Source organism: Papilio xuthus, unplaced genomic scaffold (assembly GCF_000836235.2).
Source record: "Papilio xuthus unplaced genomic scaffold, Pxut_1.1 DF826933.1, whole genome shotgun sequence".
Lineage (NCBI taxonomy): Eukaryota > Metazoa > Arthropoda > Insecta > Lepidoptera > Papilionidae > Papilio > Papilio xuthus.
In genome coordinates this window covers 3,842,786-3,862,660 of record NW_013531716.1, presented here as the reverse complement: position 1 = coordinate 3,862,660, position 19,875 = coordinate 3,842,786, and the positions used below count along the sequence as shown (strand labels likewise).

The 19,875-nt window shown below is 32.2% G+C and overlaps 1 protein-coding gene across 3 annotated transcripts in view; it reads left to right on the top strand.

The window, feature by feature from the left end:
• The window catches only part of LOC106122156 (uncharacterized), a 74,113-nt gene extending 58,966 nt beyond the window's left edge, over positions 1-15,147 (top strand). For all 3 annotated transcript variants that reach the window (XM_013318053.1, XM_013318052.1, XM_013318054.1), the window contains 2 exons: positions 12,901-13,010; positions 13,173-15,147. In XM_013318053.1, coding sequence (XP_013173507.1) covers positions 12,901-13,010; positions 13,173-13,532 — 470 coding nt within the window. In that variant the 3' untranslated portion in view covers positions 13,533-15,147. The remainder of the gene's footprint in view (positions 1-12,900; positions 13,011-13,172) is intronic.
• The last annotated feature ends 4,728 nt before the right edge of the window (positions 15,148-19,875 follow it).

Below are 19,875 nucleotides of genomic sequence, written 5' to 3'. Positions count from 1 at the left end.
TAAACCGCGTTATTATAAAGTATTTCTTCATACAACCAAACATGTCTATATTCAAGCGTCAGTAGTAACCCTTCGCGTTGGCAAGGTAACACGGCATAGTAGAGTAGTTGCGGGCTTACTATAATCATGTTGGCAGGTAAGGCCAGACGTGAGGAACTATAGGAATATGTCAATACTGCAAGGGTCAACGGCCAGCCACTGCAACAGGTAAAGCCCTGTGTGCAATATAGTAAGTGAACGGTCACCACGCAGGAATAAATAGGTTTAGATTCCTGACCCACGATTATAGTCGCAGTATTGTTTCCATCAATACTTTCATTGTTTTTAAATTGATACAAAAAATTGAAAAAGACATGCATAATTTGGGGATTAATAGTAGTCTGAACTAAGTTCTAGGTAAAATAAAAAATGTATAATTTAAAAGACATGCTATCGTTAGTCAAATTAATTTTCAATGTTTGAATAGAAAATATAACTGTAGTTTTTGAGTAACATAATAACGATACATAACTTAAAATTTCTATAATGTGAATAAAATTAAATACATAATGACTTTTCACTTATTATCAAGACAGCTGATGGTATAATCATATTTATGTTTTGAATTCCAAGGAAGTGTTTAAACACTATTAATATTTGACGCAAGAGCGAGCGTTTTTTAACACGATCAACTGTACAAATAAAAAGTACTTTCACCTTTAGTTATTTAGTGCGGATACTGACGTTTAATATTTGCTTATGGATTATCGCAAATCTTTATATAATAGAGCTACGCGTAGCAACGCCAATTCTTGAGACATGTTAAAAACTATATAGTTATTTTAATATTAAATAAATGCTTGTTCTTGTTTGAACTTCTGTTTATTTATGATAGAGTTGCTTTATCAGTTGAATATTTAAATCGCATTAAACTGGGCTTATTAACTACTGTAGTTTCAAGAAGTAACACCATTTTAACTCAATTGTTCCCAATCCTATGACAAATGACACATTGTTATAATTTCCGTATATTGTTACGTATTGTAAAATACTACGATCTAATAAACTGTTGTAAATTAGTATTTATAACATTGTTATAAAATTGAAAATCACTTAATTGAATTACAATTATTAATTACGTCGCGTACGTCAAAATGCCGCGTCAGATTGTGGAGTTCGCATTACACCCAACAAGCGCAGCTGACCTAATAAAGATCGCAATCCATCAGCACTTGGACACGTTAATAAATTTAATATTAGCATGATTTATTTGTTAGTAATATTACATCGGACATTTCGTAACGCGCCACCGGACGACTATGCAGGCAGATGAGAGCGATGTCAACTCGTTACATAAGTTCTTCTTTCTATTGCCACCGAAGGCAAGCATAATCAAAGTGAAAACTTTAGTAATTAATACCCAATTTCATAATGCACTTTCTACAGAGGCTACCATAGACTTGACAGGGAATTGTTCTTACCCATTTGTATAAATAAGGCGTATAAAAATATTTTTAAGACAGTGAAAATTCCTACAACAAAATGGAATGAAGATTTCTTTTCTATTTAAAAATCCTTCAGGAAAAAAATCGCACTAAAATTTTTGAATTTAAACTATTTAAATATTATGTATGGCTATTAATACAAATTATTGTAAATCAATAAATAATGATCAAACGGTAAAAAGGTATTCATGTCAGACACGTGTAAAACGCAAACTCAATTCGTTTAATTATCAAAGCATGGATAAACAAATGAAATCGATTCATTATTCGATTAAACAATACGATCGATAATCGCGTGAGAATTTAAATAGAATCGGTACGTGGAAAACGACCACTTGACGCTCCGAGTGTGGAGCAATAAAACAAAATACGAGCAATATTAAATTTAACGATTTAATATTGCATCACCAGTATACATTGACCTCTAATTATCAAACTCCATTCAAACAAAGATATAGCACAAATAGTTCTAATTATCTTAGTCGCGTCTATCTCACCAGACACATTGCACCGCCTACTGCCGAATATCGCATAAAATATGTGACTCTTTTTAATTAAAATTAGATATGAACTCACTGATAAAGAAATTTAATAACTCGCACTGAGTTAGATAGAAAATATACTAGTTACCTAAAGTGTCGATGCCTTGAGGCGATTGTAACTTAATTTTGATCGTAGGAGATGAGTATTAATAAACTTTCACTGTACTAACATTGAATATACTAATATTGATTAAAAAAAGGTTACCAAAAATTCCATTTATAAGTAAGTGTCTTTAACAAATATTTATATACAGTAAATCTTTTTAACGTGCATTTAGTATTATTGAAAATCCTGTATTTATTAAGTTAACTTAGGTAGACTATTTTACAATAACTAACTAACAACTACAAAAGAAATGAATTAATTTATCCTATTATATATTAAATAAACTATATACTAAAACTAAACCAAACTAAAAATAAAACTAAATAATATAAAAAATCGACCCCAAATCGCTGCGCTAGCACGGTAGGGTTGCCAATTAGTATAATTTAATTTATATTTAATTTAATTTATCAAAATTATAAATTTCAAGTTGGAAATGTGTTGATATTAAATTTCATTTTTAAGAATGTTGTTGCACATTTAGGGTGTTTTAAAAAAGAATTCGGTGAATCATAATTTGTGTGAAATCAATCGACGTAGGCGGTAAGGCGCCTTCTCAAATTAAGTTGTTATACTTTAATGAAATGTTATGATAAAAGACCCATAAAGACCGAATGCGCAAAAAACTACCGCACACAAACAGGCACCCTCATTAACGTTTTATAATCCAGTAAAAACTAAAATAACGTAATTGCGTGCCTTGAGAAAGTAAATCGTTTGCCGCAAAATCGATTTCTTTTTCGAATTCCACCTATTTGATTGTTTATAAAGAGAGGTTTTTTCTACGACGATGTTGAGAATTTCTTTTATATTAAACGAATCGGGAATAGATTTTGAAGATGTTTATTAAAAGGTTTGACGGCACTCGACGGTTGCTCGAACGTCGAATAAAAAAAGGTTTTGTTTGGCTTCTTGCAATAATTGCTCGGCTTGTATTTATGTTTGTTGCTAACTAGCTCTTAGAGATAGCGTGTTTGGTTTGTTAATTGCTGTTTGTGGGAGGAATACTTAGTGAAGGTAATAAAGCTGTTGTGTAAAGCATTTCCCCTTAGCGTGCGACAGAGAAATATTTATTCAACGTGCAGTTTCAAATTTGAATTACATTCCAGTGGTTCCAGCATCCAAGGTCAATACATTTATGGAATTAAAAATACAAACTTCTCAACTTCTAATTTAAACTCTACAAAACAATCAAAGAAAAGGAAAAAAATAAATTGTAAATATTATAAAAAAAATAATAAGTAATGTCCGAAATGTAACAGTCAGTTAAAAAGAAAACGCTTTTATCAAAGTCGAAGAACTTTAATGATGTCAATGTTTATATTTTGTAGACGAAATATCAATCAAATTTCATTGAAAATGAAATCTAAACGCAAACATAGATAACCTATCTGTAAAATAATTGCTTTTATTACGGCATATGTTTATAACAATTGCACGTTGGGTGGTCTTTGCTGGCCGTTTCCAATGCCGATGTCGCGAATGAAAAAAATAAAATAAAACGTTTCATGTTTACCAAACAGCTTACTTTGTAGCCGTGAATTTCGATTATTCCAATATTATTTATAACTGTAGTTACTGAAATCGTTTCTTAACACGCTTTTTGTTTTTCAATTATTCATCGATTTAGTTTTTTGCTTAACGTTTCGTTGAGTGATTCTAACTTTAAATTAAACATTACAACATTTTAAGATTTCCTGCAAATTTTCGAATTTAAATAAAATGATCCGACGTAATAATTATACTGTTTCCGAAAAAAAAAATGCGAAAGAACAATTTTTTTTTATCTTGCTTCCTAATATCTGTAATACTCCAGAATATACTTAACGATAGATTGCTAAATAAATTATTTATTATATAGAGAAGTCTCGTTTATTCTAGAGAAAAAGACGAGACAAAATGATTGTTTATCTTTCGTAAAGTCAGCACTCAACTATCAAAATATTTGACCCAAATTCTGTGACAACTTCTTACTCAATCATTTGATAACATATTTTCATTTCCTTCAGTCTTTATGTCTTTAGAAATAGATTAGCTTTTGCAATGAACTGACTGAAGTTACTAAATTTATTGATACAATATTGACAATATTTAGGTTCATAAGAATCTCACCTGCTCTCCTTACGTCTAGATTCTCGAAACTGGTCAAGTGTTTGATGTCAAACTGATTACGATATGGAATATTTATCTACTTTTAGTACTTCCAACTTTCATACGGTATATGCTACCTATAAATTGTAAACTTCGTTAGTTTATTATCGAGCTAGAAATATTATAAACTTGAACTGTGAACTAATCGAAGCGTTACCAATTCGACTTATCAACAAAGTTTGGAATCAGACTTTATTTTCTGTCCTTGAGTTTATGACAAAGCAAAGCGGAACCGAAGCAAAGAGAAATTCTGAAACATTTAGCAAACGGATTATAAGACAAACTTAATATGTGATACGTTTTTGTTTCCTATTGGTTTCTGAAATCAAAATCTCTGTATAAAACACATAGTCATCCCTTTTGTTAATTTTGACAAGCAGATATAATAATATGTTTGGATCGAATCATTTTGGTCTCAGAAACCCACGGTTATTGTACTACAGTTACGCTTCGCTTTTATTTGTATAAATAGCGAATAGTTTCGTTGTAATTATGTTTATATCTAATATTATGCACAATAAGTTCAGATGTTGGATGTCACTGCGTGCAGTATTAGTGTCAATGCCATACTGTGATATTGCAAATGTGGTCTCGTAAGTAGACCGCTCGACAATATCATATTGCCTGGTAATTTAACTATTGACAGTAACCTTAACACTTGATATGTAGGCTTTGGGACACGCGATATTGTCAACAAGTATAACTCATAAACCCACTACAATTTGAAAGCTTTGCTTGAGCATTACAAAAATAATCAATACTTATTTAATAAATATCTTCATGATAGTAATAAGAACAACGTGAGGCGAAAACGATGTACCTCTTTTTAGGAAATTTCACAACAGGGACGTGAATAAAGTTTTTTTTTATAAAAATAAATAATATTTTTGGTCATGAATTATGGAATTTGGACTACTGGGCATCATAGATGTCTCTAAACTTTTTGAATTCTTTTACTCGTTACGTTTAATAGATAAACCATTTTTTTCATTTCATTCATTCTTTAAGCTAAATCGCACTGTAAGTCTAAAGTAATAGAAGTTTTAATTGCCCGTAATTTTTGTTTAGATTTCTTGGCATTAAGTTTATAAAACAATTTTACCACAAGTAAATTAATTTAGGTCTTTAATATGAAAATGAAACACAAAGGAGCAAGCTTAATGCTCGGGCCGAAAATATTTACTTTATGAGTTTGCTCAAAGCTCTAAGGCGCCTTTGTGAAGAATTTATTTTTACGACCTAATGAAATTTAATTATTTTTTTATTAAGAGGAAATTTAAAATTATAATTTTTTTTTAAATTCTTTTATATCTCGTTACGATTTAAGTAAGAACCACATTTTAATTATAATGATTTCTAAAAATATTTTTATGACAAGTTTAAATTTTTACTTATATTTGCTGTAATGGACGTTAATTAACAAAATTAAACGTTGGTTTCTGAGACCTCTTGAGAAAATTCCTGTATAAAACATATTGTCATACCTCTAATTATCTTTGACAAAACAAAGATAACAATATGGTTCATACAGAATTTGGTCTCAGAAACCAACTATTAGTAACGTTCGTGTAAAAGGTTTTTTTAAATACATATAGATGTCTGTGTAACGGTGTTCATATATTTATGGTTGTTTTTATTAAGAATTCAATTAAGTGGACAATTCCGATAAAGCTGTTTTTATATACGAGGTCTCCTCCCAATAATTTCTCTCTGCCAATACGTAGCGTGCGTGGTTGCTTCTTTGATACATATTAATCTTTCGACAATTTGTCACTTGGCAAACCTTTCATGCTGTACATTATTCATTGACGGTTTGACTTACAAAACATATTTATATCTACTCACCATACAAGCAATGTAATTGATCGTATAAATGTTTATTGAAATATGCTTCATAATAACACTGGTACACGATGATGGGCTACATTTTATGCGGTTGCAATTTATTTAGTAAAATAATTTTTATAATTTTAAAGATATTAAAAAATACAGAAGTGACATTTTTAAAATGTACACTTGATAGTTACAAGATTCTCAACATTTTCATGTTATTAAATTATGTACGCTTTCGTGAGACATGAAGGGCCCCCGATGGGCTCGAAACTAATCAGTTCCGCCACGTGACGAATATACGTCAGTGTTTAGTCATTTTCATATAAGTTTATTTTCGTATTGATCTCAATTATTAGAGGATTACACGGGATTTTATTAATTCGCTAGGTGAGATCTGTTTAACCTGAAATTCTTTGAGCCCCACATTAGGTATATGGGAACGTAACATCATTGTATCCCTTAGGTGAATAACCTAAGTAGTATCGTTACGTAGATATAAGAAATCGATTAAGCCCTTTATCATAACATAGTTAAAATATTTCAGCTTACAAATCGATTACAAATATTGATTTACGACGTTAATCTAATATTAGATAGAATTATCTTGTTGACTAATAACCGAAATAAATGTGACACATATTTTAAGTTAAATGTAATTAAAAATGATTAAATTAATATCGCACGTTTTCTACAATAAGAATGTTTATTTTGATAGGTTCAAAAAAGGAGCACCAGAAATGAACTCAAGGGAAAATAATTTTAATGAAGTTTAAACCAGACGTAAAATATAATATGTTTGTCGTAAATAAAACAAGCTTTTTGATGGATAATGGATAAATAGTAAAATGAGTTGTTCTTATAAGTTATTTGATAATTAATAAATAAGATATTCACAATCACTTAACAGTGGTAGAGCCCGCTTTAACATGTTCGCACGAATTGGTCCGGCTCGCCCGGTGAAATACCACGACCACACAGAAGACAGGCGTGAAGTGGAAGCTACTCCGCGTTTCGTTTGATGAGTGTGCGTCCCGGAGGCCTCATTTAGTTCTCTTTTCCTTCCCACCATCTTTCTTATAAGGAAATGATGGGAAGTGGAAGTGGACTTTCCGGATGAGAGGATGCATGGAAAGGGAAAATATTTTCTTTCTGTGCATCCTCTCCTCCGTCGATTAAAGGTAGGCAACGCATATGCAATCGCATATGGGCAACGGTCACCTCGCTATTTCAGCGATTTCAGGTGGCCGTTCTTTCGTTTGCCACCTTCTGATATATAAAAAAATCTCATTTATTTTTATAAATATATCAAGGGAAGTAAGGAAAGAATTAGCTTGTTTAACTTGTGGATAAAGACAACTACTTTGTGTATTACTTTAAACTCACGACAAATCCTTGTTTACAATTTAAGACTAGGCGCATCCTGTTACCAGGGAGGCGCTAGTTGTGTAGATGTACGTGTCCATTATCACACGTCAACGATACCGTGTCATGTTTTCATTTAAATTACCGCAGTTAATTTACCACGACATTGTTATTTGAATTTAAATCTCCCATTCAATGTGTTATATTCTTTTATGAGATTACATTATAGACTGCCGCTATTGTACGAATGATACTTTTATTTTACGTTTTTAAAGATTCGTGTAAGACGTTTTGATATGCAAATTGAGTAGTTTGTCTTATATTACTACAATAAAAACATTAAAAATAGAAAACAAGATATAAGTTCAGAGTAATTTCTTTTGATATATATATAAACACTTGTGTGTCTTCAAAAAACACTGTATAACAAAGGTCAAATGTCCCTCATTTAATATCATAAAAATTTCATATCATGAAATTTAATTACATTTTCTGACAAAGGTTATCGTAACGTAAAATACAATGACGTCATAATACAATGAAAACAAACATTGAAGTATGCTATTAAGGAAGCGTTTCGGAATTTGAGTCAGAATTTCCGACAAATACCTACCTACCGCAGCGCCAGTATCCAACTGGATTAGACGCCACCGCAATCCCTTAATCTTAAGGTTGAGACGTACTTTAAGGCAAATCTACATCTGTACCGCCTTGTGGATTAACATTTGGGTTCATATCATTGCTAGAGATCCGTTAATTAGAATAGTGTAATGTAAGTTTATTCTTCTTACGCTCTTTTTAAATTTATAGTCACATTGCCCTAATTTTTTATCGAAAAACTTAATAATTAGTGATGAATTCCAGCACCAATAGAAATATCTTAGGTTACCTAAACTATAAATATAATAACTTAAGTATAATGTATAAAAATGGATTATATAACAATACTACAATCTATTATTTTGTATGTCAATCCACCATGACCAGGTTATACGGTAAACAAGTGTTAAGCGTCTATATAAATGGTATAAGACGTCAAAACCAATTTTTCTGTTATACAACATGATCCAAAAACATTTTATTAATGCTCAAATGACAAAACTTGTAAATTTAATGTAAAATTCTCCAGATGAAACAAATAAAGTTAGGTAAAACAGATATGTTATCATATTTTTATAACGATATAATCACAAGAAAGATAAGAAATGTTCTATTTACAAAATAATTGTTTACTTGAAATATGTACGAGACATTGTGGCTCGGCTGGTTCACGACTTAACATGTTTATGCCCTAATAATGTGTATCTACCCTGTAGACTTAATCACGAACTGAAAGCCACATAAACCCATACATAACTCAACCGTAGGTTTCCTCTGTCGAAACTCATCTATAAAAACATATTTTTATCTCTTATTTTTTAATGATAGATAGGTATAGACAATAAGATTTGAGTCTATGGAAACTTATATATTTTTTACAATTAATTAATTCAGGTTACTTTAATTACCATGAGTTATGAAGGAATTTATAAGGAATTTGTAGCATTTTACAGCACAAGTTATTGACGGACACGACGCGAATTACGTAAAAAATTATTATGAGATTAGCATATTTGCGTCTTTTTACCGACATACAAGGACGCTACTGATAAAAATATTATTCTTCTCGGAATAAAAGAGTTCTTACAAAATGTGTAATAGTTGATTTAGTTAATTTTAAAGCCATTAAACAGCAAGAAAAAAATATTGCAATGATTTTAAGTTAAATGCCAGACAAAGATGCGTCATTTTTTTCTTATCTTTTTTTTTAGTTCATAATACTTAAACAGTTTCATTTGACACACTTAAGACAAGGAAATGCGTAAATGAAATATTTACTTTTGAACTACAAATCAATAGACAACTCGACCTACAAAACGACACGGCAGTTTAAATGAAAATGCAGGTAAAATACAAGATTACATCGATAGTCCATTATCATCATTGATAGCCGGTCATTGACTGCTACAAACGCCCACTGGACATCTCTAAACTTATATTTGGTAATACTAAACAAGTTTATAGAAAATTAAATTTGATAGTAAAAAATAAAATACATTGGCAATAGTTTACATTTCCATTTTTAAATCTGGCAAAAACTTTCTTAAGCTATGTCCCTTGGGCCAAGCGAACAGCAATGCATTAAAACTTCTATACTAAAAGGTACGAGATAAATTAATGTGTTGACATAAATGTAGGTTTCAACTGGCTAAAATGGCTGCAAAAATATATTTACGTCCCTTTCATTTTCCTTAAAAGAAACAGAGATGTTTTAATAAATATATTTAGGCAGTGAAAGCCAAAGGTAACATAACGGTCATTTAGAGCCCCGTTGTCGGAGACACGGGGAAACCGTAACAAACGACATGTTGAAAGGGTGAAATAATGTAAATTATGAGAATTGCTAAACATTCTTGTTTTGCACAGAATTTCAATGGAATGTGTACATTCATGAAGGAAACAAATAGCTTTACAGTTACAAAATGTATTGTTCTATTCAGTAATATTAAGACAAATAGAGAATTGATAACTTATAAACACACGATATATTATTTCTTAAACAAACTTCAAATATTCCATCACCCTTTTTTGTCCTAATTCATTGAAACGCGTACTGTAATAACAACTACATTTCATTAACCTGCAATGTGTCTTATCAAAATTTAACGTACCTCAGGGTCGACACTACTCGCTAAAGTATTCCCTAGACAAATTTTATTAAAACTTACTATCAATTAATTCAATTAAAACATAAAAATAAGCTTTTTCAGTAAAATATGATGAACCTAAATACGTCAAAAAGAATATTAAAGAAAGAAAATTAAACAAGCGGCTACTTTCAAAGACGAAATATTTACCTATTTAGTACGAGATTACTTCATTTCAAAAATTAGCCTCTGTCTATTACGTTGAGTTGAGCAATGTATGTCTGCTTGTTTCGAGAGAAATGTCCCATGAGAATCGTTGACCTTTACGTTTATTTACTTATACAACTTTTACTTTTTGAAGATAGTAAAGTTTACATTGACTTGTAGCCTAATTACTAGGCTAGGCATATTGTTGAAATAAAATATGAACTAGATATCTTGAGACTTGCGTTTGATTCATAAATAAAAGTTCAGTTTTATTTAAAATAAATTTTCAACTTTTGTCGGTTCCCGGTTTACTTTTAGAAGGATTAAGTAATAAACATTGTTAAAACATTGTCACCTTATCGCTGTCATTTTTGTTCTGATATGAACTGACAACGGCTTTAACAATGTGGAGAGAAACAAAGAACTCTATTTACATAAATTTAAAAAAATTGTTTACTCGACACACACGTAATTGCAGACATTGTGACTCTTTCGTACATTATATACGCTTGTAACATACGAAGGTCTGTTCCCAGATGTCACAATTTATCATCTGTAATCAATTTACGTCACTAATTATATTAGTATCTGGATGTAGAGTTCCAGACTCATCCAATACTAATTCTGGTTTTAAATGTAGCCTAAAATTTTAATTTATTTTGATGTACCTGAGCATACGACGGCATCACCTTGCTTATATTTTAAATGGAATAGTTTAAATGGATGGACGGATGGATGGATGGTTGGATGAATGGATGGATGTTTGATATAAGGCACATATATCTACGAAACAGCTCGACGGATCTTGATGAAATTTGACGATGATATACATAGGCCACTTACGAAGTTATTTTTAATAATATCGCGCGACCAGAATCGCGGACGATAGCTCGTTATGTTATAATAATTACCCATAATTTAACATTGAAGATAGATTGGTGTTTGAAATTATTTTTTCTAAGATAGTTCTAAAAGAATTCAAAAGTTCACTTTTCACTTCGTTATCTGGTAGCGATTGTTCAAATTGCTTTAAGAGCATGCAGTAATCGCTTATAATCAGTTTGATATCCATCGGAATGTATTAAAAGGATAAATAGGTCAAGAAATCTGAAACCGTATAACTGTATGCGGCATTATCACTTTCAAATACTAGGAGAGTATTGAAATTATAACGAATTTATGTCCCCCGACGCCTGCGGCCGATGCATTTTTATTTCTTTTAATGTTAATTGAAATGACATGGCCGGTGTCACAGGCGGCCACTCTTTGCTTTTTATTTTTTATTAATTCTTTTTATTTGTATCCCATCGCGTCGACCCGTCGAATTCTGTACACGAGCTTTCCTATTTTATGTTATCTAATCGATGAGACGGCTACGCTTACATGGCGTTAAACTCAAATTTATTACTTCTTAATACTAAGTAAGTTCACATTCTACAACTGTACTGTTCTATACTTTCCGATTGAGAGATTTAATGATACTTAAATAGAGAGAATTTTAATTACTTTTTTTTATAATTATAAAGGTCCTAAAATTTAGTATTAAAACCTTTTTGCGTGGTTGTTCAAAGATTGTTGACCGACTAAAATTTCAAACTTAGTTACACCGACATTTTAAATGTTGCCTAACAATAGAACGGTATTCGACATGTGTTTATTATTGTAAATAAAGTAAAGATTTATTGCTGATTGTTGGTATTCTAAATGGACGTCTAGATGTTCTAAAATGTACTCAATATGTTGCAGTTGTCAATAAATTTACGTAAACATAATAACTCTATGCATCCGAGTACAGACTTAATAGTTACGACATAATATGAAAAGATTTTTTTTTCGACGTCTATGTTATTATTTTGTTATAAATCATTCATTACTTAGAGGTAAAGAGTAAGCGTGACCTTGTTTAAGCAATGTTTATTCAATTGATTCACTCTAAGCGTGATTATACACATAAGTGTCAAATCGATGCATAAAAAATATTCTAGACTTTTTGTCAAGATACGTGTTTTGTCTGTAGTTTACTTTAATATTCAAGATATCGAACACCATAATACTTTAGAGGACATAGCTCTATGATTACCATGTAAAGACGAGAATATAGTGTCATAGAATTTTGCCTTATACTGTTAACAAGTATAAAATAAACTAATAACTATAAATTAAGGTAACTATCATAGACTTACATGGACTTATTAGATACGTTTTTTATTACATTACCCACGGGCAAGAGATTATCAAAATAAACGCACGCCTGTGGCGATACACGACACAAGATTGTAAATTTCAAGTGTAATATTAAAAAAAATTGTGTAATCACATGTGTCAATTGATAGCTTAATGTTATATTGTGATTTATTTATATGTAGTAACGTTTTTCACATACGTTTTAATATTTAGACAAAGATAAAAAGAAATCTATTTTTCCGTAAACTTTTTGACATGCTCGTAATATAGATAGTTGGTGTTCACACTTTACAAGCATTATACACTTGATGTATTTAATTAATTTTCGTTTTGATTTATTGCAGCGAATCTCACCATCAGTACGCGCGGCGTCAACCTCGAGCTGCTCATCCACTCGCCCGTGCAGGATATGTACCTGTGCTTCAACCGCTCCAAGCTGGTCGGCAGACGTTTGGTAGGTCTTAGCTTTGTGATTTACTATTATACTGTTATTGAATGTAACTAATTTTGAACCAATTTGGGATACTGTATTATGAATACCAGCAGTATATGGAGTTTGACTCGATATATATAATGGTGACAACAAAAATATCTAATCGAATATTTTTCTCCACAGTCCCGATTTCAAGCGGAGCGACAGTCCAATTGCCTGTTCAAAGAAGAGTTTGTGGACGGCTACAGCTCCTTCCACCTGGTAAAGAACGACGACCGATACATAGGGTTCAACCGGCGCGGACTGCAGCTGCGACGACTGAAGAGCCGCCTCTCCCAGCGCTCCCAAAACTGCTTCGCCTTCATGAAGGAGAACCAGGACTTCGACATAAGCAGGCACAACCACATGGTCGCCGCGGACCGGCCCCGGCATCCGCAGCGTAGACTGCGCCCTCCACCGCAGAACTCCATCAAACCGCCATGCCACGGCGTGCGCCACCACCACGGTAGGCACCAGAGGCGGAGGAACTGCGAGGGCACGTAAACCTTTCCATTATTAGCAGCATTTAGCTTGAACGCTTCGCGCGTTTCGTCGCCAGCTGTCGACGGGCCTGTGGACAGAGTATTAGTCAACTACCGCAGTATTATTTCAGAACGAGGACTGGACGACGTTAGGCTAGCCGGCCGCGGTCGCTTCGAAACGCCGAATGGTAGCTACGGCGAGCGGGAGCAAACAGAACGAGGAAAAAGGCCGGGGCGGCTGGAGATGTGAAATTCCTTACGGTCGTGCAACATCGCGCTCGTTTGCTCTCGCGCTCGCGTACACTCGTGCTCTAAAAGGAAAAAAAGGCTTTCTGAGGAAAGAGCAAACAGTGTCGCTAGTCACGAGTCTTCTGAGAGACCACCGCTGAATTTTGATCGCCGAGGCAGCTTCGGGACGTGGAGGCGCGTCTCCGTAAAGTTGTTCATCTGGACGTTTGATAACTTTCCTAACCTCGACTGCTCCGGCTGGCTCGCCATTATTGTAGTAAAAGCGCCTTTACGTCAATTCTCAGTGTATTATTATTTAAATGCTTTAATATTAAGTTCGGATCGCGTTATCTGCTTGTAAATATATAATAAAAGTACATAATTGTGTTTACTTATTTATCGATGGAAAAATTTAATGAGAAGTTTGTAAACGTAGAGGTTAGTTGTATAGTTGTATTAAAATGATTTGTATTTAATTAATGGTTATTTAATCTATCCGACCGAGCGCTCTCTTGTGATTAGCCACAGATAATGTAACTATTAACGGTAACTTCGCATCTGTATACTTCTACCAAACGTTCTCCAATATCGATTAATGTCGCTAAGAGTTTATGTATGATTTGAGCTTTTTGTAAATATTATTTTAAGTGTTTGTTTGAGAGTGATAGGTACTTGAATCTCTATACGTTATTATTATTTCATTGTTGCGATAATAACTGATGCTTGCATTGAACAAAGGGAAGATTTTCATTCCACAATCATTAAAATATTTAGTAAATTGTAAAATAATTTTCTAACATTCGAATTTTGTTTTTCATATTATTTGCTCTATTTTATTTTTTTATACCACATACAAGAAATAAAAAGCATTTATTGTTTACAAAATATCGACAAACATGGGCATTAGTTTATTTTCGTATACAATAAATGTGTTATATAAAAAAAGAAACATCAGAAATACATTCATATAATACCAGTTCATAATACGTGAGAGAAGTTAGTCAGCAAATATATAAACACGTATTATGTTTTATGTATATTTTATGTGACAACTTATATATTAATTAGTACTGAACCATAACTGTTGTAACGTATTTATTAGTGAACATTGTAATCTTGTATATTTTAAGATCTGTGCCATAGTGAGGTGGCAGCGTACGACTTTATGTTTGCGATGTAATTAGTATATTAAGTTAATGTCTGTTAACTACAAATAAATTTTAAAAAAAATGTTTAAAGTAAGACGAATAACAAAAATCAAATGTATTCTGTACCCAGTGTGAACAAGGCTTAAGATATTGCGCTAAGGGTGTAGGCAAATGTTAATTATGTCTTACACCCAATATTATATTCAATGTAATTGTTGCTATTGTCTGCATTTTAAATATATACATTCCGTTTATATTCCATTAAAATATTCCAATGTTGACAATATTAAATAAATAATACATTCCAAAAAAAATCTGTAAATGTATAATTACGAGTAAATGCATTTAAATACACATAAAATATACGAATTTGTATATTGTATCTTCAGTAACTGTATTTATAATTATTCAGACGCTCAGAATGAAATCGTATTGCTAAGACAAATTACGAAATTAAAGCATATTTAACTCGCAAAACTGTGTGTTATTGTTTATTTCCTTATAATACATTAAACTATATAAAAGGCTTCTAAAATATAAAAATACTTTATGTACTTTTTTACGCAATTTTTTAAAATTCATTGAATTAGGTCTGGGCTAAAGACCTTTAATTTGGTATCAGGACAGAAATCTTCGTAAGATACCTTGCCTTTTTGAGAAAAAGACAAGGCTGTGACAAGGAAATGTGAGATTCTTACTCACTAAAACTCCCTCGGTGGCCAACCTCATATGTGAATGCGAGAATCCCAGGATCTCTAAAGGAACGCACTAGAACCCTATGCACTGGGCTTCTGGACAACTCCAGGAAATACTTCCTCGTTGGACTAAAGACCTAATTCAATGTCTCTAAAGAAACTATCGCCAATTATTATTTAAAATTGAATTCACTATAAATATACTAAAATCAATGTCTACAACTTTAAATATCTATGTACTAACAAATTATATTCGGCAATCGAAGATGAATATCACACAAAGTAACTTTATCAACATTTACCGTGTCCTTAGTGTATATTTACTTTGTAAATTGTACAATGTGCAAGGTCCAATAGCCGTTCCGCACATACGAATACGCAAGGTGAGGGTAGAATCGAACTCGCAAGGCTGTATCTAGTATATAATTATATCGTAAATAAATCAAAGTCAATGTACTTAATTTTCAAATTTTTCCGTTGACAATTATAAATTGCTAGCTATCGCCCGCGACTCCGTCCGCGTGTTTGTCTTAAAAATAAAAATTAAGGGTGGACTACCCTTAACATTTAAGGGGATGAAAAATAGATGTTGTCCGATTCTCAGACCTACTAAATTTGCTCACAAAATTTCATGAGAATCGGTCAAGCCGTTTCGGAGGTGTTTGGGAACGAAAATTGTGACACGAGAATTTTATATATAAGATTTAAGTACAGTTTTTGTTATAATTACGGCATTAACCATTTGTACTCAAGAAATTATTATGAACTGATATATAAAGGGCTAAAACACTAACGTATCTTCGTCCGGTGGCGGCACCAACAAGCTTCGAGCCTATTGGGGGCCCTTCATCACGGTGAGTGGGACTAGTATTATTTCGCGGACACGGCCCTTCACTCACTGAAATAATATAGTCCGCAAAATAATACCAGATAACGTCTTAGGAAAGTTTAAAATAATTTAGAAAAAATTATCAATGACATAATTATGGTATTTAAAAATTAAACTTATATCACCACTTCGCATAATTGACTTTGATCCATTCATTTATATTCAAAAAAGTTTTTTTTTCAACTTTTATTGTTTGTTAATTTTGGCATCACTCAACTTCATAAGTAGCTGGGTGGGTTGAAAAAAGTGATAGTTCCACTAAGCGGGCCGGAAAAGAAGCGTTTGCGGGTTAAATGTAAGTTCAAAAACAAACAGGGTAAAGTGGGGCTAACTGGGAACCATACCGCGCCATGCGCGTGCGCAACCCGATTAACACCTTAGCCCGTTTATACCCGAAGCGTAAGCAGGTTAAAGATTAGTAGAAATTCGACAAGATAACAATGAATTTTTAAAATAACGTAAGAATGATAAAGCAACTTACAAAATTAAAGTCCACGAGTATATAAAACGATTCTACATAGTCATTAATTGTTTCAAAAATGTAAAGAATTAATATATTTTAAAAAACAAAACTTATATTAGTAGCATACTAAATGAGTGATATTTATTAATTGTAAATTACTTCCAGACAAATATCTTTAAAAGTAAATACATAAATTATTTAATGCAGAAGAGGATAATTAATTTTCTTAACCGTGACCACGACTTATTTTCGATTACAAGAAAATACTTGCTTTAAGATGATAATGCAGCAAACATTGCAAACGAAGATTCACATATAGCTTATATAAATCAGGTGACAGTTTTTTTTCATAAGATATTCACATAACCGATACTATTAACCTTATCAAGGTATAGATTTTATGCGATAATGGCGTCGCCTCGTAAATAAATAATGGTATGTGTAAGCCATGTCATATTACATTGTACCACAATGTATTGAACAGATCATAAATATGTCTTTGACATAGAAAACTAAAATAAGTATTCTTGATAATTCTTACAAATAATACAAAACATAGTCTTGGTACAAACAGTTTTTGGTAACAAGTTTCGAATTAAACGGAACTAAATAGTACAGGACCGGGCATTGTGGCAATCGATGGGGGAGGCCTACATCCGACGTGGACAAATTTAGGCTGATTATGATGAGGATGATGAAATAGAACCTTAGTGCTAGTATACTTTGTATTTAAACAATATGTTTTCTAATTATTAATTCTAAAGAGGAAAAGTTGCAATTATATGAAGTACTTTCATAACATATGGGCTAAAAAATATGTTGCCTTTAAAATTTAATCCTATATAGTTTTCCTTTATATCATAACCCTTTTGTAAAAAAAAAATCTTCAAGCTGGTAGATGTGAAATTATACCATTTAAAAAGATAATACGCGTGAACGTCACAGAATTGAGCGACGCGAATTCTTTGTATCTCCAATTACGTAAATATGGTATTTATCTATTCAGGACCACTAATGCAGTTGTATTGCGTGTCTTGATTTTTTCTTTTACGTCAATCGATGTGTCATGTACAAAATGATGTTCATTTGTGAACTGTAGTGCGTCTCGTTTATCGGGGCCAATGGGAGAGGCGATGTTGTCGCGGTTAGATATGTCACAAAGTTCTTCAGTACGACAAGTGGGCTAGCACGAATATTTGTGCGCATTCGTATTGTCATTGTGAACACGGTAGGCGCAGCGCAATTTTCAATACAAATTTCGCCAATGCCGATATGACATTTATAGGACACTAGTGAGTTATCACAATTTAGTTAAAATAATTTATCAATTCAAAAAATATTCATGGTGTTTAATTATTATTCTACTTAGTACATTTCCTACATTTGATTTTCCTAAATAAATTACTGTCAATTTGATCGGTCAAGGTTTATTTTTGAGGCTAACGTAGACGAAGTATCCTTATAAAATTGGATGAGAAGACGTCTGATGTGTTTTTCTTTCAACTAGATTAAAATAGAATTAAAAATAAAAATATAAAAAGTTTGATGAAAAAAACCAGTAAATTCAGGCTCTACAGAGAAACATCTAAGAGTAATAGATAAATATAATAGTATAATGAAATTTTTGTAACCTTTTTCTTTGGACTTGTAAGAGAGCGACAAGGAAACAATTTGTAGAAAATTCGTTCATCTAGTTTGGTATTTGTTAGTATATTTGTACGCGTGACACGTATTATGATACAAGTGGATACGTCACTAGTATTGGTGGAGCGCCGATACGTGCATTATCGCACTACTCCGCCACTGCCAGCCTTAGAGCATTCGTAAATGCTATGTATTTAAATTAACAAAGAACAAAAAATCTTTTAGAAACAAGTTGTAATTCCGAATCTTCAAAATCTGTAAGGCTTCAGAAAACTACTATGAAACATACCAATAATACAATTTCTCTATCAGGCACAGTTAACTATACCTTCTAAAAATGTAGAACATAAATTGTCAGGATCAGGAAACCTTTAGTGCGCTCATGGGCATGAACTTGACAGGGATTCTGAGAAATTTTACCAGTCTTAATAAGATGCACAAACTATGTACATGTGTAATGATGTAAACATGTAGAAGTCCTTGTCGGAGCCGCGGTATGTCTCTAACGGACAGCTAACATTGTACAAAGTTCAAGTCCGGTCGTGTAGTACAGGTGCAAGGCGGGCTTTCATATTTTTATTTATGATGCGAACTTAGAATTTTACTTCTTATGTCTATATCTGTCCTATGCCTTTGGGTAAGCGATTTTACTAATTTTAACTTATTATACATTTTTACTTTACTAACTTCAAAAATGCCTCTTGAATTGTAGACAGTAAATTAACTCACTTAAGCATAAATATCCTTACTATTTAATTGTGGTCAATTAATGAACATATACTTTATCTTTTTATTTGGCTGTGCCTTCAATGGACATGGAGACAACCAAAGCGGAAATCGAACTCTAGTAAAATATAAAGATGACGTGGTTACGATAGACGGCAATAACTTTGCTTTATAAAAGAGTTAGTAAAATTGCATATAAACGACCTAGACGTAAATTGTGAATGCGTTGCTATTAAAACGTAATGTTTCTACTATTCAGTACGTCAAATTGTCACGCCCATATAACTCGCTTCACGGTTTTAACATTCGCTGAAACGTTGCTCTTGCATTACATCATATGACCGGCTTACACGTGAAACGTTTATGGGCATTTTGACTTCATTCTTAACATAAAATACGTCGTACAAATTATTGTCGAGGTTGAGGAAATTGATAAATCTATTCGTTCTGCAGCTCTAACTATGTGATTGAACTTCATGCTTGTTATTTATGAGTAAAATTACTTACTGAAATTGTTTTCAATTGTCACGTTTCTTTTTTTAATTTCAAATAAAGTAAGTAACCTCACTAAT